The 26658-nt window shown below is 49.0% G+C and overlaps 1 protein-coding gene across 7 annotated transcripts in view; it reads right to left on the reverse strand.

Annotated features, from left to right (window-relative positions):
- The window catches only part of LOC116797669 (protein CEPU-1), a 354096-nt gene that overhangs the window by 96331 nt on the left and 231107 nt on the right, over nucleotides 1-26658 (reverse strand). The window contains exon 1 of one of the 7 annotated variants that reach the window (XM_032709435.1): nucleotides 17024-17172. The exons of the other annotated variants lie outside the window; for them this stretch is intronic. Coding sequence (XP_032565326.1) covers nucleotides 17024-17061 — 38 coding nt within the window. The 5' untranslated portion in view covers nucleotides 17062-17172. Of the gene's footprint in view, nucleotides 1-17023; nucleotides 17173-26658 lie in introns of those variants that run through there. 7 annotated transcript variants of the gene reach the window in all.

A 26658-nucleotide genomic window follows, 5' to 3' on the forward strand; every position in this document is an offset into this window, starting at 1 on the left:
GGGTGTTTAATGACTTGTCTCTGCTCACCACTCACCTCCACACCAAACCCCAGTGATGTTTTAAGACCCTGGAGCAGCTCTCTGTCCCCAGCCATGGCTGGCAGCTCTGCAAGGGGCAGGCAGGAGGCTGGACACAGCAATCTCCTCCTGCTGCCCTATTTCCCACAAAATATTCAGCAGAAATAGGCAGTGGCTCAGTTTGCCACCTAATTTCAAAGGCTGGTGCCTCCAGCTGCCTCTTCAAACCACCCTTGTAGAAGAAGGAGGCTTCATTTGGCATTTGTTGAGCAAGAAAAAGCACGAGTCCTGCAAAAAAACCATGAGCAGGATGTCATAACTATTTACTGCTCACCCACACGGGATTGCTGCTGCAGCAGCATTATCCTCCCCAGCACACACATCCCATTCCCAAGGAATCAGCAAAGCACAACACATCTCCAGGGGAGTGACACAGGGAGAAAAACATCTCCAGCTAGAAGACTATTTGATTTTAAAAGAAATCTCTCATCTATCCACACAAAGAGTTCCCATTATTCTCCAACAGATTGGAGGTTTGACACCCTGACCCTCTTATTTCTGCCTCAGCACCATGGAAAGGAAAGCTTTTGCCCATTCTGGCTGCCACCACCACGGCAGAGGAGATGGAGCACACTGGGCTACCAAAGTGCCACCTTTCCCTCTACTCATCCCTAGTCCAGGACCTGGATACTTACATAACTCCCAAGGAGCAGAATAAGTAGGATCTCCAGCAGATTGTGGTACATCAACACACACAGGGAGCAATAATAGCACCTGTAACCATGAGGACTTTCTTCCAGCTCCGATTTCTCTCCTCCTCCAGCCCCAGCTGTGGTCAGTGGGACCAATTTCACAGCTGCCCAGTTCCAAATTGGACTCGTGCTTCCCAGCTGTACTCCCAGTCCTGTATTTGTTTGCTATCAGCTTTAATTAGGAGAGGTTTCGTTGCCTGACACATCCATCCCTCTGCTCCAGCTCCTCCAAGGCCACCTTCCTCACCCACCCCGTGCTGAGAGGTTTGAAAGCTTGAAGCTGCTGCCTTGGATCCACCTCCTCAACTCCTGCCCTTCCAGGCAGGAAAAGGCAAGGAATGAAGGGACACAGACCCCCAGCCCAGCGATGGGCACCTTGGCCAGGTCTCTCCCTGCCTGCTCTTGCCGAGCCAGGATGCAGAACTGAGCTGGAGAAATCAAAGCTGATTCCAATCTTATTATCCAACACGGCCCTATCAGCTGAGACAGCGACATTTATCACATTAATAGGAATGATAGAAGAAAACTGGGATCCTGTCCAACAAGAGCACTTTATCACATGTTGCACTGTCTTACAAATCCAATTATCACCAGGCAAAGGTCTTAACGGCCCTCCAAGAGTGGCTCTGGAAACTTTAAAAGACTATAAAAGTACTTGTCCAGAGCCTGCAGCATCGCCTCAGCCAGGGCTTGGGATGAAGCATCGTGTCCTGTCCAGGAGGCTGCAGCAGCTTCATCCCAGAAAAAGGAGCCGGTTGTCACTGGGAAATTCCCACCATGGCATGGGACCATTCCCACCCAGCCAGCCCAGCTGTGTGACACAAGGAGGGGAAGCCCAGCACCAACAGAGCAGGGGTGAAAGCAGTGCCTTCCCAGGAGTGTGGGGATGCCTCAGGATGCTGCCCAAAACTTGTGGGATTTATCCATGCAAAGCCTGAGGTGCCATCCAAAGGAGAGGCAATAGGAGTTTGCTCTTCTCTCTGGTTTTCCAGATCAAGAACAGCAGCAGGAACAGACCTCTACAGGCACAATCCCAAAGGATTTTGCTGCTCTCTTGGCCTTCTGGCCTGTCTCCCTGTGAAAAGACTCGAGCAAAGCTTTTCTCAGCTCTCACTGAATGAGAAATAATCAACCCAGCGTCAATCCCCGATTCCCTTCAGCTGTCAGTTACAAAGGTTGCATTCCAGCTTGATCCCAAATGATTTTTTCCCCATTTTCAATATTGCAAGCCAAGCAAAAAGCAAAAAAATTTACTTTTTCCTCCCTCTCCCCATCGTTGTAATGATTGTAGCTTAAATGATTTACCTTCCACACTCCCGCCCTTCCCTCAACATTCCCCAATCCTGCTTCATCATTCCTCCTTCTGCCAGGAGGTCAGGAATGGTCAGGAATGATGGCCAGGGGGATTTGTCACAGCAGGAAAGGCTTTTCCTGTCATTCTGCTCCACTGAGCAGCCAGAAACAACACCTTAGTTTTGCCATCTCCTGCCCCATTCCATCATTCCATTATTCCCCAGGGCATGGAGACACCTCCAGAAGCCACCACGAGTTAAAGCATCTGGGCACCACTCATGCCTCATCTTCCAAAGGCTCCTTGGAACTTCAGCAGGGTGCTGGGACCAAGTGACCATGATGACAGGAGTGGGAAAGACAAGGTGCAGGGCAGTGGAAAATCCCATGAGCAGCAGCAGAGAGGAACAAATTCTGCTCTTGTTTGTGGTTTTCTAGTGCAGGGTTGGGGTGGGTAAAATAGGGGAGTGTTTGCTTAATTCTGGACTGGCTTCTAGAAGGGGTGCAGGGAGCTTGGAAAGGGTTTGGAGATACCTCATCCCACCTCATGGGGGTGGCAGCCTCACCACCCTGGGTGAGAAGAAACAGGACACTCATCTCCCACAGCTGCTTGAAACTTGGAGTGGTCCTAACAGCTCTGCCCAAATCTGTCCTTCCTCCTGTTCCCAGCGATACGGGCAGATTTAGGGGATAAAGGCAGGAAGCAGGGACCAGTTCTGTTGGAGCAGAGGCAGAGGTGACTCAGACTCAACCAGGTAGGGTTAAAGCGTCTCTTGGATCCTGCCAGAGAGAGATGGTCCATCATCAGGGCAGGAGATGGGGACTGTGGAAGGGACACACTCCATATCTCTGTATCTGGGTCTATCTCTGCTGTGCTGCCTCCAGCTCTGGGGTCCCCAGCAGAGGAAGGGCATGGACCTGTTGGAGCAGATCCAAAGGAGGCCACCAAGCTGATTAGAGGGCTGGAGCACCTCTCCTATGAGAAAAGGCTGAGGACTCCAATATCCTTGTGGGTCCCTTCCAACTGGGCATATTCTGAGATTCTGGGATGTCCGTAGAGAGACGTAGCACAGCCCCTAACCAGCCAACAAGTTTATGGGCACAGAGGCCTTCCTGGATGGCTGTTCACCATCTTCCATGAGCACAGCAGGTCCCTATAATCTGGATTATTTCTGCCTGTGGGAATCAAGCTCCCACAAAACGAGCTTCACCCTCCTGAGCCCTGCAAAGGAGGAGCAGCTGCTGCCTCACATAATCTCCGTCGGCGCCGCGATGAACTAATGCCCTCCCGACCCACAGAGCCGACGTGGGAATCTCTCTCCTCATTCCGTTTCCAGGCACTGCTGCTAAATAAAGCAGCAGCCAGGCAAATTACCCCAGTTCTCTACAGGGTCCCCCCTTTTGTGGCCGTGGCACAGGAGAGCAACGTGCTTATCCACACCTGACTGGCATTACCAGTGCCGGGAATCAAGGGTCTCCATCGTGCTGCTCGTACATATTTAAAGTGATTTAATGGTTGTCATTCATTATTAACCACGGTTATTAGAAGGATGCCTAGGAACACATGGAGAACGGGATCTTTGCCTGGCTAGACACTGCACAAACACTGAGCAGAATAAAAAGATCTCTTCTAGGAAAAGCCCTGCCCTGATACAGCAGAAGCACTCGCGGGAAATATTTGGATTTGGGGGTGGGGCAGGGTAAAAAGAAAGAGAAACACATATTTCATAAAAGCTTTTGCAGTTCTTAATCCTGGTGTATTTGATGGCTGCGTTGTCCTGGCAGGACTCGCTGCCCTCCACTTACTCACACCGAGGTGGCCTGGGAGCCCCTGTGAGGGGCACAAGCTTCACTGAACAGGATGAGATAAAAAAGATGCTCCCTCCCTCCCAGCATCCCCCTCCAAAAGACTCCTGGCAGGGATAAATCCAGTCAATTCACAAGGCAGGGGGGAGAAAACCACACATTTGCAAAGCGCTGTCGATGCTCAGGGTATTAACGAGACATTTTAATAAGCACCATAATGGAAATTTATGTCAGGGTCCACAAAATAATACAGATGGTGGTTTATGCAGCCCTTGTATTTAAAACAAAGTAAATTATATGATCCTAAAACAATAGGTGAAATTATAAAGCATATAAAGAAATGGAACATATCCAGCTCCCTCTCCAGCAGCACGGGAAGGACCCAGCTCTGCATCCCTGCACCAGCATCCCACTGCTGGATGCTGCCCCTTACAAACCACTTTGTGGCCTTCACTCATTCCTAATTAAAACCAAAGGAAGGTCCCAAGGCTTGGATAACAGAAGGGACCCTCTCCATGTGTGTACAGCAAAGAGACAGATGACAGTGAGAAGTGTTGGATGAGAGGGGAGATGGAAGGGAGAGAAAATAGGAAGAAGAAGGGGCAAACAAAGCAAAGAGGCTATCAAAAAACCAGGATTTTTGAAAGTGCATCGTTAATCTTTTCAGAAATGAGGGGGATTAGGTAAAGCTGAGATGCATCCTGAATTTAACACAAGTGCCTTGTCCTAGCACAGCATCTGTGCCCATGCCAAGAGCACGAGGAGCTTGCAGCTCTCCAGCCCTTTCCTCTGCCCTGGGAACTGTGAGGGACCTGGGGGTGGATTGAGAAATGAGACACAGCACTTCTCTACCACCTCATTTTCTCTTGGCGAAATTATCTCCCACATCCTCCATTTTTCACAGCTGCAGAAAAAGAGAGGAGGAAAATCCCAAAGCTCAGCCACGGTGTGTTTTTAAGCCTGCCGAGGTTTTGCTTGGCTTTGGGGATGGCAGAAGGTGCCTGGGCTGGGTGTTGGATGCAGTTTGTTTTCGGCCCATAAAAGCACTCACCAGGTGGATTTTCTTCCATTTCCACAGAGCCCTGAGCACTGATGCTGAAAGCTCTGCTAAGAGGAGCTGTCAGGGCACATTATCCAGAGGGGCTGATGCCTCTGGAGGAAGGAAAGTTTGAACTGTGAGTGAGACCGAGGAGAGGTGATGGCCAGATGAGATGTGGGTTAGAAGGGAGAAGGACACGATCAAAAAGGATCAAGAATTTTAAAGTCCATTTGGAGATTTGCTGCTTGGTTTTGGAGGGACTGACAGCACCCCAGGCTGCTGCTTTAGCAGGTAGGGCACTGGGATTTTTCCCTGTGCTGCAGCCACCAGCCAGTGGCATTGCCTCTGGAAAGGTGGGATTTGTCTTTCCAGCTGGGATTTCTGTTACCATGTTGTTTATAGCAATGGCAGCAGTCTAAGGTTGTCCTCTAGCACAAGTTCTCCCCAAAGTCTTGAACATCTGGCACAGGCTGGGATGAGTCACTTTTGGAGATGCTCCCTGTTGATCCCTGATGGGGCTGAGGATCTTTGTACCCACCAAAACCCCACTTACAGCTCCACATTTTGGCCAAAGGGATTTTGTCTTGAGCACACAATTGGTCCAAGTGGCAAAAGCCCAACATTTTCAAAAGCTCCAGGCCAGGCTGGATGGGTCCTGGGCAAGCTGATCTGCTGGGTGACATCCCTGCCTGTGGAAGGGGGTTGGAGCTTGGTCTATAAGGTTCCTTCCAACCCAAACCATTCTGGGATTCTAGGAAAATTCCCAGTGCACCCTTTTTGAACTCTTTTTTGAAGCCAGGCCCAGAAATCATCAAAACCAGAGCTGATGCTACACAACAGCAACACCCTCAGCTACCTCCCCCTGAGGCCAAATTCCAACACCCTGAACAAGGCGGGGGGACACAAAATGAGCCACTCCCAAAGCAGGGTGAGCATCACGACCCCTACCTGTGGCCAGGCACTGCCAGCTGGGCTGGGCAGCAAGAATTACCAAATAACCCACTTCTGGGGGTGTTTGTTGCAAACCACCATTGCTACAAAAATCAGTCTGTGGCTTGAAACAGATTCCACAGGCCTTTTGCATCTGTATTTTTTTTTTTTTTAATTTTTATAAGCCTGATGTAATTGTGGCGAGGCTCATTCCCTGTGTGAAGTGCTGGATCCCTGCAGACCAAGTCCAGGCATGAGACAGAAGCAGCCAAGAGGAAACACAGCAGCTTGTCAAGGAAAGAGAAGTTAGCACAGCACATCCCTGAGGGAGGAGGAGGAAGAGGACAGCAGAGGTGTCTCCAGGACTCGGCTCAACTCTGCAAGTCACTGTGTCTTCCCCCCTGAGGCCCCTGTCATCCCTCAGCTCGTTTTATACCCAGTTCAAGGATCAGCAGCAGTTGGAAGTCTGGGTTTTTAATGCCTGCAGCCTCAGCTTTCACCTGGCAGAACTCAGAGGAGCTCTGAAAACCGTTCTGGAAAGGCTCTGAAGGTCTCCCTAATTGGCACAGGAGTAGGAGCAGAGGGAGGCTCAGGGCAGGTGTAAGAAAGCTGGTTTGGGTACCAGGAATTCTGAGCCCAGCAGGACTGAGCCCTGTCCTGGCTAATTAACCCCTGAAATTAATGGGGTGTGTTAGTTTGGTGAGGATGCCCCATTTAAGGCAAGCAGGGCACAAACTCCAAGGCTGGTCAGTGAGCAAACCAACCCTTCCTGGCAAAGCTGTGGCTGCCCCATCCCTGGAAGTGTCCAAGGCCAGGTTGGATAGGGCTTGGAGCAACCTGGGCTGGTGGAAGGTGTCCCTGCCCACGGTGGGGAATTGGGACAAGATGATCTTTACGGTCCCTTCCAACCCAAACCATTCTGTGACTCTATGCAATGCCACCCCAAGCAGCCATTCACCCTCTGCCTCTGCACCCACTCATCCCTCCCTCCACCCTTCCATGCCCCAGGACTTCCCAAGAGGCAGCAAGAACTGGGAAATCTCTTTGAGAGGAAGCAAGGTGATATTATTGACACTACAGAGCGATCAGAACGACTGGCCAGACAAAGTCCTTGCTATAATCCATTTATTTTCCTACTTTTAGAGCTTTTGATTCTCTTCGACCTATTGGATACATATGGATTGCTACCGACCCAAGCAGGCACAGCAGGGAAAACTACACACCAGGATGAATTCCTACACCGTGCTGCAAACAGGGAAAAGATAAACAGCTCAGTCCTGAGGAGCCTGATTTGGGGAGATAATAAATTAGAGCTCCTGGGCAGGAGGTATTGAAACATCAGGGTCTAAAGACCATCAGCGGTGATCATCCAACAAAGGAATATTCATCTCCTCAGTGCAGGCTCCCTGGAGCTGGCTGAGCATCCTTCAAAGTAAAATCCCACAGACCTGAGCACCGGGGACAGCATTACCCTGACAATGTAAACACATTAAGGAAGCAAAGAGTTACAAGCTCCGATGCTGAGTGTCGCAATCACGTCCGAGCTATTTAGCAAATAACGTGGAAAGAAGACATGATGGATAAAGACGAAATTAATGACTGAACTGGTGCTCAGTGATTATCAAGAAACTAGTGATGAGGACCTGATTACATTCACAATGGATAATAAAGGCTTGCCCCAATCAGTAATATATATACTCGGGGCTTCAAAAGGACTCATTTCCAACGCGGGGGAAAATTATGGGAGAAATTGGCTGGAAGGGAAAATGTCAACAGAGAAATGTGGGCTCGTAACACAAAACTTATTAGAGAGCCAAAAAGTCAGGACTCCGCAATCCAAAAAAGACAATTTTGGCTAAAAGCCCTATTCTTATTGCTAAAGCAGCAATCAAGCATAACACAAAAATAAAAGGAAAAATAGACAGCAATCAATGTGCATTAGGAGTTATGAAATGCATTGATAAGGAAAGCTAAAAACACCACCGGGGAGGCAACTGCTGCCTGGCAGAACCACTGTGGGGATTTAACAGCACTAAACCCAGCCTAGCCCCGGGCAAGCGGGTGCCTCACCCCTGCCTTGCCCAAGGCAGCTGGTTTCTCTCTGCTAAAAGGCATCATTAGGAATAAATCGCCTTTGAGAGCGCTGGAGACCCTCTGCAATTCCAACCGGGACATTCCACCCCTCTGCAGCTCCGTTCCCAGCCGAGCCATGGGCACAAGGACAGCTCCCGTCCCTGTGCCTGGTGTGTCCTTCATGCAAAGACAACGGAGCACCCAAAAATATTTGTCAGCAGGGCCAGAGCCAGCTCACCACCCCAACAAACAAATTCACAACCAGCCCCACCGGCACAAGCCCGGCACCTTTGTCATCAGGGATAGATCCAGATCGTCACCCCGACACGAATTCACAACCGTCCCCCACAGTCTGACCCCAAATCCCCTGATTTTGGCTCATATTTTGACACAGATGTCAGTTCAAGCCTTTTCCTGTGCAAGGAGTGAATTAATCACTAACCAGCACCAGGGTGCAAATCATTTGGGCTGATACCATGGCACTAATATTTGGAAAGGAGGGGCTTCCCGGCACGTTTTGTCTTAGGAACCCCCAATCCCAGCTCAGTTTTAGCTCGGGTAATTACAGTTCACCTCCCCAGATGCTCGAGCAGGGGAAGGTCCCCTCCTCCTGCCCGTCCCTGAGCGGCTGAGCTGGAAACGCTGCGCGCTGACAAACAGATGTGCCAAGCCTGGATATTATTGTAACGTCTTTCCAACAATTTGTATCCCCAGAACGGTGGTAAAGAGACATTGTATGGCAAATAAATTAAAGCGTTTGGCCGTAAAGCCAATAACAGAGAGAGAGAGAAAGAAGTGCAGACGTTGGAGGAGAGAGAGGTTTTAAACGAGATTAAGGAAAGATGGAAAGTCAACGGGAAAAGAAGGAATCCTTAAAAAAAAAAAAATAAAAATATTAAAGAAGCACCAAGGATGTGCTTTCTGGGATTTGTGGATATGGCTGGGACAAAAGGGCAGCCTGTTTGTGCCAGACTCATGAAAAACTCAGAGATGAGAGGTTAAACCCTCATAAACACCTGGAGAAACAATAACAGTGGAAATTAGAAAAGCACAGGGTATCCTGCCTGGCTGAGCTGCCCCAGTCACACCTCACCCCAAACAGGAGGCACAGGTAGATTGATCGCTCCCACGACTGCTGCTGCTTGCTCCTGAGTCCCTGAGATGGCTTAAAAAACATTTTTATTAAGCCAGATGGAGAGAGGGGGAAGGGGAAGAGGAGGGGGGGAGGGACATCCATCTATGTGCCAGGTGCCAACAAGGGGGAAGGAAGAGAAAAAGAGAAATCAAGCGTGGAAAATAAGAGAAAATGTAGTCGGAGATATAAAGCCTGTCAAATTGGCTGCAAACAGTAACAAAAGCAAAGGAGAGATAGTTTTCTCTTTAACAAATGCTTTGATCAGCTGTAGTTGATATAATTACTATATAAAGCTACAGCAAGACAGAAATAAGACACATTTATCTTCACGGAGCAAAGAGAACCTTTCTGATCGCTTCCTCTCCTTGCCAGGCTGTGACAAGCAGATTCCAGGCTGGAAGGTCAGACAGCTGAGGTTTGGTTGGTCCCTTTCCCAGGGGACATGGGACCTGAGCCTGGTCCATGGGACCTGAGCATGGGCCCTTGGGCTTGGCTTTGCTGGTCTGGCCCCTGGGAGCCAACACAGACCATGGCAAACAATGGCCTTGCACAAGGGGCAATGCCCTGGGCACGTAGCTGGGGAAAAGGAGATGGTCACAGCAATGCAGGAGACCACTGGTACTGAGTTTTCCTCCCTCTGGTGAGAACCAGTTCAGGGGACAGGTGGAAACAACCCAGAGGAAAACTCTGGCTGCTGAGAAACCCATGGGGATGAGAGGTGAGATAGGGAGAGCAGCACAATTCACACCCAGCAACTAAAACCTGACCCCACCATCCCCTGAACGCTGCAGAGAGGAGGAAAACAGTCAAGGAAATTTCCATTACAAATCCAGACACTCAGCTCGATGCTGCAACCACTCCATAGCCCCAAATACACCTGTTTTGCCTCCTTTCTCCCATGACACCGACCTTCACCACACCCCTCTCATGGCAGCAGCTGGGCAGGGGAGACTCCCACCAAGAAACAATTCCCTGCCCCAGGTAGCAGGGAAGGCAGGACTCATCCCAAGCTCATTCCTGTTTTCAGATCACACTGAGGTGTGATGCTGTAGTTTCCAAACGTCACATCTGAATTTCAACCACTCTTATTTATTTCAGTCTAGCCAGGCAAAGTTAAAAAAAAGAAAAACAAACAAAAACCACAACAAGCCATTTCTATGAAATATTTCCCTTTTGACAAACTGACACCGCTCAGTAGAAATATAATTCAGCCTCAAAACCCTGCTAAGCCCCAGCAGCTCTGATCACAAGCAGGACCATGTGCTGGGGGTCTGTCCCTGCCTTGTGACAGCCAGTCGAGCATCTGTTTGTGCACAGAAAGCAGGGACAGCCCTGCAATGCTGCTGGAGTGTGAATGATCATGGGATTATAGAACAGTTCGGGTTGGAAGGGTTATGGGGCAGGGCTTGGGGGGAGCAGGGAAGGTGGGATCAGGGATGGAGCGTGTGTGTGCATAATGCAGGACGAGTGATGCAGCAGAAAACCATGCCCAGGGGAGGCCAGTGCAGCACAACACGCAGTGAGATGCATCGTGTCCTGCAACGGGACAACCAAGGCGTGTCTGAAAGGACCAGGGGTGGTGGCTGGTCCCACATGGGACACTGGGGACAACCCCACATGGAGCACACACACATGTGTCCCCAGCACAGCTCCCCCCTCCCACCACACGCAAAGCCCTGATTTATTTAGACTGGAACAATTTGTCGTCGGCTGTAATTTTAACTACCTCCGTGCTGAGGAGCCAATCAGGGCTCGTGCTCATCGAGGCTTTTATGGGTTCCCATAAAAGCAGCAAAATGAAAACTCAGGGGCCCTTAAAATATACTCCGCGGGTTTGTGCAGTGCAATTGGAGGCTTTTATGACTCCTGTCAGGGCTTTTATGACCCTGTAAAACTGTGCAGCGGCCCAGCCTGCGATGAAAAGTGACCTCAGATGTCTTAAAAGCCTAAATGGTCCTGTACATTTACACGACCTGGTGGCTGAATTCAGGGAAGCCCCGGGGGGACGTCACCCTGGCTCAGCTCTGCTGCTGGGGAGGATGAGGGGCAACACCACGGGGGCTCGGCGTCTCCCTCAAAAAGACAAAACCCATATTTTTTTCTAAAATATGAGGGGGAATAAGCAGTTACCCTCCTGTCACGGGCCATGGGGGCTGTTCTGCCAAAGCCATGAGCTCCCTGGCTCCACATAACCTGATTTGCAAACCTAGCTGAGCTCTAGAATAAGTGAGTTTGATGGCATCACACTCTCTCATTTCCCAACACAAACACCACTTGATTTAGCAGAAGCAGCAGGGTTTTGATTTTCCCCCCCTTAAACGAAGCCAAGACTGGAAGATTAGGGATGCAGCAGGGAAGCAGAAAGAAAACCCATCAGGCAGGCAGTGACAAAGAAGCATTAATAAACTGCACGAGGTACCAAATGCCTTAAAGAAACGGGGGAAAAGAAAAGCAAAAAGGATAATACAGGATCCAGAGGTTGCAGGATGCTCAGGTTTGGTGCTGGGAGCCAGAGCAGAAGCACATTGGGTCACTAAGCCACAGAGTGACAGTAAATGATGCAAATAAAACCAGTAGCACATCGCAGAGAGCATTAGCAAAACACATGCCTGATCCCATAAAAAAATAAGCCATCTCCCCATGCTCTCCTGAGCAGGAAAACACGCCACAGTCTCTTAAAATAAGAAGAGTGGCTTCATGCATGAGAAAAATGTGAGTATATCAGCACAGGAAAACATCCAGTCTCCTTCAGGCCATGTCTAAATATGTGTTTTATTGCTCTGAGAAGGCAAGTGAGGAATCCCATCCCCAGCTGGGTCTCATTCAGTGACAGACAGGCCAAGCTGGAGCCCAGGCAGTGGCTTTGCAGCATTTCTTATTGAACTACAAACCAAAGATTATGAGCTGGCAAGACTGATTTAACACAAAATGGAATGGGGAGAATTGTGGTCAGCGTGCAAACAACCTGCCCAAAGTCAGAGCTGAAACTGGGTGACTTTGTAATCCAGCTGGAGTTTTTTCATGGGAATCCAGTGACAGCCATAGATCATCACAGACTGGTTTGGGTTGGAGAGGACCTTAAGGATCATTTTGTTCCACCCCCTGCCATGGGCAGGGACACCTTCCACTGGACCAGGTTGCTCCAAGCCCCATCCAACCTGGCCTGGAACACTTCCAGAGCAGCCACAGCTTCTCTGGACAACCTGTGCCAGGGCCTCCTCATCTTGCCAGGGAAGAATTTCTTCCCAACATCCCATCTAACCCTGCCCTCTGGCAGTTTAAAGCCATTCCCCCTTATCCTTATAAATAGTCTCACTCTGTGTCAGCCCTGGGCAATGGTGGGACTGCCAACATCTCTCCCCCAAAACTCTCACTTTTGAATATAACCCTTAACCCAAGCTCAGATGGCAGAAATCAGGCCCTGATTAATATCCCTGTCAAACAACCCCAACTTTTTTGATGGCTGTTCTGTGCTGTCTCCACCTTCCCCCATCCCTCGGGCAGCCTCGCAGCTCCAGCGCAGCGCAGGGCGATGCAGAGGAGTATTAATTCCATGGAAAAAAGGGTCAAAACGAAAATGCCAACAGATTGGGAACATGCCAGACTCGCCAAAATCCTGCAATCCGTCTGGAAGTGTTCCTAAGCAACTCTGCAGACCCAGCAAAACACAAATCCCACGGTAAAACCCGAGTTGAGAGCGCAGGTTATTGACAATTAACATTCAGGGCAAACACATGCAAAATCAGAGTAAAGTGCAAAAAAAGAAACTGTCTTTATTTTCCTTTCCATCTCCCTGCTTCCCCCTCCTTTTCTTTTTTTTTTTTAAGGAACAGAGCATGGATGTGGAAAATAGCCTATTGAGCCCACTTCCCCGCCTCAGAGGAGCTGCAAATGTGATCCTTTGCTAGCTCAGACAAAATCTGCCATGCTACATTAGGCTTGATAGCAAATTTGCTACTTGCAAGCTTTTATCAAAACTGTATATCTTAAAAATCTTAATAATCCTGAGCTTTTGGTTGGCCTTCCCAGCTGCCTCCTCCCCACCCCTCCGCATCCCTCTCCCCGCCGGGCGCTCGGAACCAATTCCCAATTTGGAGCTCAGCGTTTTTAGCCGAGGAATGAAAAAAAAAGACCTCAAGGAGCGCTGGGGTGGGGGAAGAAATCAGGCAGATCTCAATGGCTGGAATTTATTCCGGTGTGGAGACGAGGGAACGGGGCTGGAATGTTTCCTCCCTCCCGCTCGTGACCTGTTTCCAGGCCTTACAAGTTCATTTCTGAACGAACAAGCCACGGACAGGCAGTGGAACAAATGTAACACGGCCTCCAAGGGCTCTCCAGCCACGTTCCCCCACGGCTGGGAAGGTGCGAGGGCTGGTCAGAGATGTTTTCTTTTTTCCCTGGAATTGCTTGTACAGAAAAGTCTTTCTCCTCAGCTGCTGTGTGATGTCTAACAAGGGCTCTGCATATGCTGGAGCCCCGGTCTTGTGGGGCTGCTGTAATAGCTGGTGTCTCCTACCCAGCCACCTCTTTTAATGAAATTTATAGAAATTTAATATCTCTGAGACTTCTTTCCTTCTGTCAAATTGGGTAGAAATTGGCCAGGAATTGGCCAAAGGGCTCAAAAACTACAGAGAGGTAGGAGTGGGGAAGGCAGACAGGCAGGGACCATGTGATTGCACAGACTCCTCTCTGGAAGGATCCAAACTAAAAATCAATATCTGTTTCTTTTGTCTCTCTGGTATTGTATTTATTTTGTTTTTTGTTTTTTGTTTTTGTTGTTAGGAAGGTGGTTTTTTTTACAGAGAAGAAGTCCTCATGGAACATTTTCCATAGCAAACATGTGATGGGAAGCTTTTGGGCAGCATTGCTCAGAGCTGCAGGACACCCTTTGGAAAGGGGATGTTGTCAATCACTCCCCCACTTCCTCAACACTGAATACCCAGAGTTTTCCCCAAATCCCATTCCCACAATGTCTAAACCTACAAGACAGGTGATGGAAAAGCAGAGGTTTTAAGCCTAAGAGGGGTATAAAGGCCCCACACATTGGTCCAGCTGGAGGAGCAGCTCCACCAACTGAAAAAAGACACTTCATCTCCCTAAATCTCTCCACAGGCCAGCATCCTTGGCAAAAAAGCTCACTCAGCCTCAAAATTGAGAGCAAATGAGAAAAACTTTGGAGAAGCTGTTCAAACCTCTGTTCCAGCATCATCTCCAACTGCAGGAGTTCCATCCCGAGCCAGAGTGACCAGGCTTTTTGTCTCTGGAGCGAATTCTATCACCCAGAGACTCCCTGAGCCAGCTGGGAGCTGAGGGTTTCCTTGAATGGTATCAGAGGGATAATCTCCTTGCCCTGGCTCAGGAAGCAGGGGGGGGTCTTAACTCTATTACCGAAGTAGATCGAGCAGATGGACACAAAGCTTTCTAGGAAAATGGATGCTCTGCAGAATTCCAGGAGCTAAGCAGGGCAAACACGAAGGAAGCCATCCCAGATTGCTGCGAGGGGCTGCTGAAATGCAGAGGACTCTGCTTAATTCCTAATGGAAGTTTGTTCAAGCTTTAGCAAAGGGCAAAGTCTTTCCCCCCTGCAAGGGCACAGAGCCCTTGCCAAGTACAACAATATCTGGGTTTTGTAGCTTGCCCAGTTCCAGCAGGCCAAATCCTCAAATAATACTTAAGGATATTCTCTGAGGCTGGGCTGAACACGGAAAGCTGCTGTTGGAGCTCTCCAGCACTTCCTATCCGAGGAGCAACAGCACCTTGGCAGACTCTCCTGGAATTAAGCTTCCAAAGGGTGGCTAATGAGATTCCTTCCTCTCCTTTCAGCCCCTTTCAGAAATGCCTGATTTAGGGTGAGACCTTGCGGACTAGAGGATTTTATTTTTTTGGTTCCCCTTATAACTCCAAGGAGGGAAAAGTTCCTGAGGATCTCTTTATTCTGAAATAGGGTTTATTCCAGGTATTCAGATGCCCAAATCCGCCCACCCTGATGTTTTCCTCACCACAGACATGCAAAGCTGCCAGTGTCTCCTTCTACTTCTCAGATTGATAGCTAAGCATGAAGCTGTCGAGTCTCTCCCAGACAAGGCACAGAGAGGAGTATTTTTCCTCCATTAACCATCTCACTCCTCCGCCTGACTGATTAGTTACCACGCAGGATCCTCTGGATTTCCATCAGGAGGGAAAGCAATGACAGAAGCCTGTATTTCTGGTTAATCTTGCAATTTGTCACTTCTCTTATAAAGCAAACAATCTGCAAACGCACCGGATCCCTCTGGGAAAGGCGAAGGTGCAGCTACAGGAGGCAACTCCCAAATTCCACAGGGAGAGGGCTTCACTCCAACCCACGTTTCCTTGCACCATCCCTCCTGGCTACTTCAGCACGGCTGTCACCTCATGCTGTTGGTTGTCACCCTCCATCCCCTCACCACACTCTGCAGGCTGCATTCCCAGCGAGGCTCCGGTCACAGCAGCACCGATTCCCTGGAGCACGGTGACCAGATAAGACCTTTATCAGCTGATTCTGTTCCACAACAGGGAGAACACGGGGTGAAATCCAAAGAGGTTGGAGTCTGACTTCATAAAAAGGGCTGATTACCCACCTCACGAACCGGAGCAAAGCGCGGCAGCTCCCCGAGCCTCTCCCTGTTCTCCGTGCTGGCTCAGAGAAGGGATGCTTAGCCCTGTTTCCTTCTCCCTCTTTCCCAGCCAAGTGACATCTCTATCAGGCTCCCCAGACCTGTTGCTGCCTGCCTGGAGACCCTCAGTACAAGACATAGAGCAATACAGCATCTCTGTATTTCAACCAGCACTCCAGCAGGAAAGGCAAATCCTCGAGGAATTGAGATCCCCTCGAGCATCTCCCGTGGGAGCTGCCTCCTCGCCTGGCTGCGCTGCTCCACACGTGTCACAGGGAGCTGAGGACGTGGTGTGGCCCAGACCTGCATGTCAGCTCCGAGCCTCGATTAAAAGGAATGGTTTCTCCTCTTTCCCCGAGGAGAAGGGAGCGAGTGCACACCCGCACGCACACGATCGATAAGTCGCCGGGTCTCGGGGAACAGCTCTTTTAATTACAGCTCTCCCTGGGCGCAGGGTGTGAGCCTGGCAGAGAGCACCCGCGGTGGAAAACAGGGAAGGGCAGCCCCTGGGGGTGGGCAGGGATCATGGGCTGATGCTGGAGGCAAAGTGCAGGAATTAACCCTTTCTCCCAGCACGCTCCCAGTCCCGCCTCGGGACTGTCCCCATCTGATCCAGCCCCTGCCTCACCCCACCCTGGTGTCAGCCCCTGCCTCGACAGCAGCACATCTGCTATTTATCATCCAGGGACTCAATCCAAGGAACTTTTTGCTGCTGGCTTTATCCATCGCATTTATCTGCTGATCTCTCCCATCTGATCTCGCATTCCGTGCAGCCTCCCCTGAGCTGCAGCTGGTTTGTGAGCAGCAGGAATAAAGCCTGATTTAATACCTGGGAACGGGGAGCAGTGCCCTTGCCTGGGGAGCAGCAGCCAGGGTGATCCCTTTGCAAGGGGCATCGGGATGCTGCCAGTCCCGTTGGGCTTCTCCAGGCAAACAGGCCACTTGATCCCCCAAAAACACAGCCAGACAAAAGGTGAGACCTTCACACTAAGTCTCCCCTGGATTCATCCAGCTCCCCCATCCCTCCTCCCTCCTCCTGCTCCTTCTTTAACTCCCGTTTCCAAGTGCTGAGTTACTATCAAGGAAGGTTTAATAGGATCCTGGATTTTAAAGCCACTGGCAACACAGTCTGGGCCTTTTATGGTTAGTAATGAATAAAAGAACCCAAATCACCTTTTTTTTCTCTCTCTCTTAACATTCCCTGCCTACAAATTAAAGTCATTGTGCTTCTCACTCTGCCTCACTCTTTTTGTCTTCCTCCAACACCATTCAAGCCCAAGAGGCACTAGTCCAATATGTGCCCTGCTTCCCTTCTCCCCATTTTTTTTTATTTTGCAATATTTACCCCTTTCCAATCTTCTTGCTTCTTGCTCTTACTTCCATTCTATCTTTGCTCCTTCCTATCCTTTCCTTTTTTTTTTTTTTTTTTTATTATCCCATATTATCACGGGAGCAATGACATTTTGGAGCCCCACTGCAGAGTGAAGCCCTTGACTCCTTTCCCTAGAGCTGGCAACCAGCCCTTCACGGTAGAAAAAGCCAAAATTGCTACTATCTTGTCACCAATTCTGGTTATTTTTAGCACTCTTTCCCTTAAAGCACCAGCTCCCCGAATCATGTGATTACGGCATGAATCTTATCTCCGATCTAAAAAAGTTTCATGCCCTCACAGCTGCCAGAGAAGTGCTGGGAAAGATGAGTCAGACTTTCAAAAACAGGCAGAAAGACTGAGCTTAACTGCATCTTGCTGAAACCGTAACTCAGGGGGCACCTAACCCCGCTTATTAAATGTTCCTAATTTTTAATTCAGTGCTGGAGAGAATTAGCCATTCAACCACTGCTGGGTGGCTTCAGAAGTCTCCCCGTTACCTCACTTAATTAAGACAGCACAGAAGATCCTCATATCCTTTGGGTGAAGCACTGGCTCTGCTGGACATTTTTTCATTAGCGTCACCATAAATAAGATTTCAAGCCTTGGCATTTACCACAGGAGCGGGATGAAGAAATCAACGGGAAGACAAAGCCTTTTGGTAACCACAAGTGGATTTCAAGGCAAACCCGACTCTCTTATCTTCCCATTTATCTTTATCCCATTGATACAGCGCTATCGATGTCCGGCCCTATCTGATGGCACACTAACAGCTCTATTTGCAGCTCACAGGGCGATAGCCCCGCTCCCTCCCCCCTCCCCGGCAGATTTGGTATGACAGGAACGTTACATGACCTTTCCTTCCACTTTTTCACCCGGCCTGGGCTTATTCTGCGTTCAGAAATTACCATTCCCAGCCAGCCCTAAATAACACCTGGTTAACTGGGAATTTTAATATGTAAGCCGAGGGGAAAAAAAAAAAAAAGGACAAGAACAGGAAAAAGATGAACCTCCTGATCTCCATCTCATCTCCCTACCAGTTCCTCCCGGTCTCATATTTACCCTTCTCACACAATTTTTCCTCTGTAAAGCACGAGGAGATGCACTGAACGACACAGGATATTTAAGTACACATTTTACCATCCTACTGTTATTCATTATTAATAATACACTGCTAACTCTGCCCTTGTAGGCACCTCTATGAGGGAAATAGAGTTTGTAAATACCCACGAGCAGATTCCCAAGCTGTGCTCCTTCCCTGTGCCATTAACAGGAGCACATCCCTGTTTTTCCCCTCTGCTCTTGGCGTTCTTTCTCCAGCTCTTTTTTCCAGGGAGGATATCCAGCTGGATAGATGCTGCCTTCACCCCCACACAAAAGAAAGCTCAGACTCTTCAGATGAGCCCCAAAATATATTTTCCCACCTTGTGACTGAACTTGAACCTCCTCCACTTCACCCTCCTTCCAAAATAACCCTGAGTTGAGCAGTTCAAATGAAAGCAAGAGCTGGGTGTTTGCCCTCCCCCCCCCCATTTCAAATGACACACTCGAAAATAAAAAGCCATTTTTGGCTTATTTTTCCCCGCTTTCCCCTTCCCCTGAACAACTTGAGAGCTCTGGTATGAATGGGGAAGTGATTTGAGACGACCTAAAAAGGCGTCATTACTTCGTCGGGAAAAATGGGTGTGGAATTTGGTCCGGCTGCCACGGGAAGAGATTCCAAGTCCAACTGACTGTAAAGGCAGATCCATGTGGGACATAAACACTTCAGGGAAATCAAGGCATCACTGGGGCTTCCTCCAAGCTCCATCTCACCCAGGGGGGCATCACCACCAAGGCCACCACAGCAGCTCTCGGTGCAAGGAGACACTTTGAGTCCCTCTTTTGGGACCAAAACGTTTTCACACAAAGTCTCCGGGGTTTTGGACGTGTCATTTGGGCCCCATAAAGATTCACCTTCGGGCATAAGAAGCTGTTGAAACCTTGCTGCCTACCAGGATTTGGTTGTACATAAAGACAGCTGATGCCCAGCATTTATCTTCATGACTGAAGACTGCAGGCCACAGAACATGAGAGGCAGAGTTAGTTATCTTCTCCTTACCCAAGATTGACAGAAAAAGTCAGGAAAGATTAGTTATTCTGTATCATATACATGCCACGCATGTTTTTCATTCTCCTACCGCTCCAGTACCACTTTCACTCGCGGTTGTAATAAATCAAATGTACTTGCTCTGCGTGAAGAAGAGATTCTGCAGTTGGAGAAGACCTGCTGGTCACCCACTGTACCCATTTCAGGTGTCCTCAGCCCAGCCAGGGAGTTTCCTGCTCTGTATTTCTGATCACAGTCACTTAATTTTGGTTAAAATTGTAATTAAATCCATTTGCTACTTGTGTGTCGCCTTCCGTTGTGACAGATCCAACAACACAAGGTAATAAATGAGTTGCTGTACCCAGCAGTAAAACACAGGCACCTCTGGGGTGAAATCTCAGAGTTTAACAACCTGAATGGCAATTTAGGACAGGCACAGAAAGCCACTTAAGGAAGAATTTGGAAGACAACAATGGTGAAGTCTGGAAGGGACTAAAGGCACCACCTGTGCCAGAAGAAATAAAACCCAACACTCTGGAACATGGTCATGAACACGGAACATGAGCTTTGGGTTCAGCTCACTGCAGCAGGGCGACCTGTCATGAGGACAAAAAACCCAACATGGAGAACACATCAACGTGGAGAACACACATTGATGTCCAGTTGAAATCCCAGCTCTGGGACTGAGCTCATTATGGCAGCGAGTTCTACCATGGCAGCCAGGCTTTCCTGAGGGTGGGCTGGAAGGCACTGTGCCCCAAACTCCCCCAGCCATCAGAGTGAGCCTTTCCTCATGCTCAGGTCACCCTCAGACCCACAGGGTGCAGAAGGGCTGGGAAGGATTCCATCTTATCCAAGCCCTTCCTCATCGCATCACTAAAGGTGCTGGATCAACCGTCCTCAAGGCATCAAGTCCTATCTCTGCTCAAGGAGCAGCAAACACAGGTGATACCATATCTTCTCCTTCTGCACCCTGTTGCCTGGTCACCTCTTTGTATCAGCCCACCCTGCACGAGTTTTTTTGTTCTCCTTTTTTTGGGGGGGTCACACCAAGCAGCCCCTCATTGCACCCAGCCAACCCCTTCCAAATCAGAACTCTGGGGTCTTGAAAAACAACTCAAACTTTATGCCAAGGTGGTTTTCATCTGTTCTTCATTTCATCCCCTGTGTTGGTGCCGGGGTTTGCAGCTAGTCCTGCAAGCTGAAGGAGAACCCAGCACCATCTCCGGGGGCACCAGGTCCCTTCCTAATGGCTTTCATGTCTTCCTGTGCCTTTAAATAATTGAAATCTCTTTGTTGCTAAGTACATCCAAGCAAGAGGGCACTGAAAGTTTTAAACCTCTCTGGGGAGAGCAGGGCCAGGAAATCTACACAACTCACAAGATGTCCTGTCACCAAAGTACCTTGTCTCCTGAAACGAGACCGACCGCGCCGCTCCCGGAGCCGCTCTCCTCAACGGCTGCTGCTCTCCCAGGATGCTTGTTCCTACTACGGGAAAGGCGTCCTCCTTGATTCCTGACAGCCTTTTCAAACCTACTTTAAAATATCATTTCAGCGCCGAGCACGGTGCCTACAAAGTGCTCCTCCGGAGAGAAGTGGCGGCGGGGTGACGCGAGGTTCCTGCCAGCCCTAGAAAAGCACAGCACGGAGCTCCTCGTACATGGCTGACCCTCGTAGCAGCTACGTGAGGCTCCTAAAGCACGGGCAGCGTGGAGAGGCAGCTCAGATTTTCCACCCCGAGGGAAAGAAGATCTAAAAGGCACATTTTCTTTCCGTAGGAGGAAGGCGACTGTAACTGCGAGGGGTCAGGACGTCACAGCCAAGAACAGGCTACCAGCCAGATGAGCAGTGAGGCAACCCGGGGTGCTGCTCATTCTGGAGGGTGCAGCTACTCTCCACCAGCCCACCCTGAGTCACTCAGCAGCAGGATGCCAGCAGGGCATCGCTCAGCTCAGAAATCGGATCTAACAAAGTCCACGTCTCTTCAGAGAAGTGCCTTAATTAAATCATCTCTTCATTTTAGCTGAAGACAGTGGAGCGCTCTCAAAGACCCCAACAGCTTGCTAACGATCCCGAGGTGGTGGGTCCACATTCCCCGTGTTAGAGGAAGAGGATGAGCACCAGAGAGGTGCTTGGGGCACACTAGGATCTCACAGGAATGACCCCTGACAACTGTCCTCTGCTGCAACCAGCAGCTCCCACTTCCGATACCCAAATCCCTGTGCATCACTCCTGATGTAAATAACCATCCATTTATAACTCGTTGTAATTACCTGCCTATTTCTGCGTCCCACCTTCGCAAGGTAGTCTCTCTGCAATTATACTTAATTGCCTTGATTGCTACTGCATATTTCAAGAAAGTTCAGAAAAAAAGTGTATCAGGCAGGGTATCTTAACAAAGAGCCTTATGGGGACCAGCACAGAAAGAGTTAACACTTGAAGCATTTATTTCCAATTCCTCCCACCAAAGGAAGCCCAATGGATGGGAAAGCCCCTCCAGTGCCACAGATACAAACCTTGACCATTTCTGTAAACTTTCTTTGGAAAGAAGCCCCAAGCAGCAGGTAAAGCAGCCAGCCCTCTCCAGGTGCTCTTGGCATCATGGTGGTATCAGAAGGTTTATCCCATTACTCCCTGTAACTGCAAATCTTCTTTAGCCCATAATTAACTCATCTGTGCCCAGGCTCTAAATTTCCCAGGGTGGTGAACTCCACAGGAGGATTGATTTCGTAAAGTAAGAAAAAACCCCACAAACTTCCTCCCCAAATCTGAGCAACACCAGGGATGCCAAAACATCCCCCCCACTGTCACAGGACTTGAGCCCGGGCTTCAACAAGGGACCAAGCGGCTCTGAATGTCACCACAAGTGACATCAGTGTCCTCAGCTGCCCTCTGTTCATCCCCCCCCGGCCACACCCAGTGCCTTGTGCTCACCTCCTGGCACTGCTCCTGTGCTCTCACATCAATGGGGAGGTCAAGCAGAGCAGAGGCTCCCACCACACCACAGATCCTCTGCTCACCTTCCTTCTGAAGGGACATCAATTACTCGGGGCTGTCAGGATGATAAGGCAGCCCGGCCTCCACAATAAGGAGGATATTCCAGCTAATAACTTCCCATTAAGCTCCTCAGAGCTGGATGTTTTCCATGCTTTTCTGCAGGGCTGCTGCCAGGACTTGTTTGCTCTCCTTACCCGGCTCACTCCTGAAGGGATATGGCTTGAGGCGCTGTTGTAAAATGAGCTCTCCACCACCAGTCCTGCTGGAAATCCTTGGCAGAGCCGGACAAAGAAACCACAACCTCTGAATTTTTGCTCTGATTCCAGCTTAGCCTTCCTCCTCCGAGGGAGACTGACAGCATTCAGCACAGGAGATTTAAGCAAAATAAAATAAGAAGTGGAAGAAGCCTCTTATCCATCACTTCTGACGAAGTTATTGCCTTCAAGCGCATTCCCAGCATGTGGAAGGGAGAGCCAGGTGGGGATGGCTGGGATGTTACATCTCTTTTTTTTCTCCCCTTTACGTTCACTAACCTTGAAATGTCCTTCCCCACGAACTGAGAGGTGAATCTCAAGTTCAGGGGTAGTTGAGGACACTGAGCTGAGCATCCACATTTGCATCCCTCTGCTTCCTCAACCCATCCTTGCCAGCAGCTTCTCCCCTTCCAGGGCCAGAATGAGAAGAGATCCTTCCTTCCCTTCCTACTCCCTTGCATCCTTCCCTGTGGGAAGCACCTGCATCAGGGATGCTCTGGGAATTACCCCAAAGGACTCCTCGTCCTACATTTCTCCAGAGTAAGAAACTGGGCTGGACTTGTGGGGGTTACCTTCACCTCGGGAAATTTGCTCGAGGAAAAAGAAAATCTCTGTTCCATTAATGCTTCATAAAAATTTTACAAGGTTTCTGCTAAAGGAAGGAAAACAAACAGAGATGGTGTTGGCACCCAGGCACTCTGGAAATCAAACATTCTTTCTCTAATGCATTTTTTTTTTTAAATAGTACCAATCAGGAAAGCAATCAAGCACGAAGCCCACAGCTCCCAGTGCCTCCATTTCCAGCATCTGAATTTTTCCCAGCTCAGGACATTCACTCCCAGTGTTCCCAGTGGCCCCACACTGGCTACAACAGCGTCCCACCAACTGCTGGAGTAGCTGCAAGGGTGTGATGAACTCCAGAAAAGCACCCAGAAAGCCAAGGACACCACATTCTGATGGGATCCTGATCTCCAAGAGAGATTCTCTGATGGAATTAATTAACTTCCCTGCACCAGCATCCAGAATTGGAAGGGGATCGATGAGCACAGGGACCGTGAGCATCTTCCAGGCACGTGGGGATGGGTGAGGGAGTGAGAAAGCTCCTGTCTTTCCCTAATAAAGCAGGAGACTTTCCATCCACCACAGCATTAACAACTCCTTCATTAAAATCCTGAGCCTAGGCTGTTTTTCCAGCAGGGAATGGTGCAGCACAGCTGGGTGAGCAAGAAGAGGTTTGCCATTAAATCAGCAGCTGAGGTCTGGTCCAGGCAGAGACATTTGGAAACTGGGTACCTGAGTCAGCTCGAGACCTGTCTAATAAGCCTGGGAAAATGTCAAAGGTATTTCTGCAGTGTTCACTGGCCAAAAAGACCCAACAGTCTCTTTTTTTTCCCCCTTATTCCTTTGTTTTTTTCCTACTCCTTCCCTTTCGCTGCAGAAACATTCTGGTGCAAACATACATCGCTCCCAAAAATCAGGCTTCTTCATAAACAGTATATTAAAAACCAACCCCCCAAAGAAAACTCTGCAACTGAATACAAAACACAGTTATTGAAGAGCTGCTCACTGACAGCAATGAGGAACAAACACACCAAAAGTAAGGGGGGAAAAGAAGTAAATAAAGAAAATGCCCAGGAAAAAAAAATCCTGCTCAGAACTCAGGAGACATGAATTGTCTGAGATCAAATGTGTAGGGATAAAATATACATAAGGTTCATAAATCCACTTCATATAGAGAGATGCAAAGCTAAATATACATTGGTTATGTTGCAAAGCTTGAAATTAAAAAGTCTGTTTTCATCCATAAATGGGTTTTGCTCTCTTCACCTGCCACAGGTTCTGAGAAAGGAAAGTGTGTTGTTTTATTTTTCCTGAACAGCTGCACAGAGATTTGGGATAATTCCCAGGGGATGGGAAGGATGCAGAGAGAGTTGGTGATGAAGTATCTCAGACACCTTTGTGATGAAGTCCTGGCTCTTGCTGCCTCAAGCCCCTCATCCCTGCAGCCTCTATTAAACAAAACCCAAAGTGAGGAGTGAAACTCTTTTGACAGGAGCAGAATCTCATTTCCCAGAGCCTGTTAACACCCCAAAAACTCACCCTGTACCTCACTGTTCCCAGCCTGGCCCTGCTCCATCCCTAAGGGACCAAAAGCATCAGAGCTGCCACATGCAGCCAGAGGAGATGGTTTCTCCCCTCCATCTCCCCCTGGATATTTCCCAGTGTTATCTCTGGGTGTCTGAGTGGGTTAAATAAATAGAGGGGCTCCCAAAACACCGGGGGAACACACTGGGGATAAGTCAGATTAGGAGAGCTTTGTTTCCACCTCATATTCCTCAAACACTGGGGAAACATCTTAACTCTGATGCCCTTTCTTACATTTGGTTATGGCATATCCACTCACTTTTAGCTAGGTTGTTGCTTGATGAATGTTTGCTGGACGTAATTATTCATTATTATGTTTCCTCTTAACTTTCTCAACAACATCTGGGATTTTCAACCAAAAATTGCACCCATTTTTTTCATTTCATTTTGCAAGAAAAAAAAAATTGTTTTTTTTTTCATATCTTCAAACTCTCTGTCAGCACCAAAAGTTCTGTGAAAGGGTCCATACACTCATTCATTCATTTACTCCATTCCACCTTCCTAAAGCATTAGGAATATTTCAACTAAATGTTTTAATGCACCTATTTCATAACCCTTCTAATCCTGTTCCCCATTATTTGGATCCATTTCTTTGCATCTCCCAGCCAGAGCTGCTGAGCTTTAGCAAAGGGAGATGGGAGAGGAACACACAGGTCTAAGAGAAAAGAAAAAAAAAATCAGCAATAAAGCCTTTGCTGCCTCCACCCCTGGCTCTGGAGAGGCTGGGAGGCTGGTTAATGGATGTCAGTTCTGCTTCCATTGAAGAAAAGGAAAATCAATGAAAGGCTCTCAGGCAGGCAGGGCACAGCCACAGCCCTTCTTCCCACTCCCCACCCCAGCCTGGAAGAGGCTTTGGACCCACGTTATCCAACACCTGCAGCAGAGTCAGGCAGCCCCAGGGGTTCCTACAGGGCAGGAGAAACAGGAGCCTCCCAACCCTCACCCTCCACCTGCAGATGTTCACTCCTGTGGAAGATCCTCAGCTCAAACTGCCACGTTGGCAGAGACCCCACTGCAGATGCAATTATGAAGCTAAAATTCCAGCTTTCCAGCCACTTTTGGGGTTGGTTTTTTTTTTATTGTGCTCCTGTGGTTTTGCCACGTTGACACGAGCAGTGCTTTGCTGGCAGAAGGGACCCTCTCTGGGTGGTCTCTGTAGAGCTGGAGTCGGGTTTTTCCCTTTACTGCCTCTGTTTCAGCCTCTCAGGCAGAAAAGATGCAGCTCAGACATTTTGTTAGCACTAAAAAGAATACTAATGAACTTGCAGGTTGCTGGGTGAGGCACCTAATGACAAGCCACATGCAGAATTGCTCTGCTGAGTCTCCTGGAAGTTAGAGGGATGAGACATAAAAGGATACAAAAAAAAAAGAAATCACCAAAAAACTCTCTGTTTCTGCTTGGTGCAGCACCAGGTGCTTTCCTGCTGCTCAGCACCCTGGCCTGGCTCTAATACATCTGAGCAATGTTAGATATTTCCTATTTTGATCCCCTGGCTTCCTCTCAATGCTTGGGTTGGGATTTATCACCTTGCTATCCAGGCTGAGCCATTTGGACCAAATAGAGAGAAAAAGGCACTCCCAGGACACAATCTGTCTGCCCTGTTCCAAACATCTACCTCAAACTGGGATGAATTCACCCTCAAAAGGCCCATTGCTCTCCAGTGACTACAAAGGGGGACTGGACAACCATGCTCAGACACAGACATCCATCATCTCAGACACCTGCAGTCACAGGAGCAAGCATCCCAGATTGCTCCTGCTTTTCTGGACTCCTGGGAAATGCTAATGGATTCAGAGCCACCCAGCCTTTGACGGGATTTTTGACAGTTCCTTTGCTTTTTCTCTCTTCTGACAGATGCATTTCATGCCACCTCAGCCCATGTCCTCCTGCAGTCCATGACAAGAGACAGGACTCTGGGAGGTGGACTGGCCCCTCTCTTCCCAAGACCTGCTCAGATCAGGAGTTTATTTCTGGATGCCCAAAGCTGAGATGGATGAGACTGGGAACACAGAATCCTGGCATCTGTGACAGAGAACCACGGAATCACAGCATCCATGACATCCTGAACAGAGAATCACAACACCCATGACATCCTGAACACAGAATCATGCCATAGAATCATGGC

This window comes from Chiroxiphia lanceolata, chromosome 23, assembly GCF_009829145.1.
Source record: "Chiroxiphia lanceolata isolate bChiLan1 chromosome 23, bChiLan1.pri, whole genome shotgun sequence".
Taxonomy (NCBI): Eukaryota; Metazoa; Chordata; class Aves; order Passeriformes; family Pipridae; genus Chiroxiphia; species Chiroxiphia lanceolata.